This window comes from Eimeria mitis, genomic scaffold (assembly GCF_000499745.2).
Source record: "Eimeria mitis Houghton genomic scaffold, Emh_scaff1656, whole genome shotgun sequence".
In the NCBI taxonomy this organism is placed as follows: domain Eukaryota; phylum Apicomplexa; class Conoidasida; order Eucoccidiorida; family Eimeriidae; genus Eimeria; species Eimeria mitis.
In genome coordinates, this window is record NW_013569972.1 from 7,625 (window position 1) to 8,043 (window position 419).

General features: G+C 58.7%; 1 protein-coding gene across 1 annotated transcript in view; it reads left to right on the forward strand.

Annotated features, from left to right (window-relative positions):
• EMH_0041170 (uncharacterized protein) overlaps window positions 1-419 on the forward strand; it is a gene marked incomplete at both ends in the record, with an annotated part of 1,902 nt that overhangs the window by 1,342 nt on the left and 141 nt on the right. Inside the window, one exon of the mRNA XM_013495596.1 lies at window positions 1-417. Within this exon, the coding sequence (XP_013351050.1) occupies window positions 1-417 (417 nt within the window). The remainder of the gene's footprint in view (window positions 418-419) is intronic.

Genomic DNA, 419 nt, shown 5'->3' on the forward strand with positions numbered 1-419 from the left:
ACGCAGCAGCGGGTCTGAGCCTGCTGCTGCTGCTGCTGCTGCTGCTGCTGCTGCTGCTGCTGCTGCTGATGCTGAGGCTGATGATGATGATGGTGATGATGATGATGGGGGGGGGTCTGCTGCGGAGGGGGAGGACGAAGATGATTGGGGGCCTGAAACAGATCCTGCTGCTGCTGCTCCTGCTGCTGCTGCTGTTGCTGCTGCTGCTGCTGCTGCTGCTGCTGCAGGGGAAGCAGCAGATGCAGCATCGTCATGTGTACGCACAGCAGCAGGAACGAGGGCCCCAAATAAAGAAGAAGAAGGAGCAGCAGCAGGCAGCAGCTGCAGCAGATGCAGATCCTGAGATGATTGAGAACGTAAAATTTCTTGCTGCTGCTGCTGCTGCTGCTGCTGCTGCTGCAGTTGCTGCTGCAGCTGCA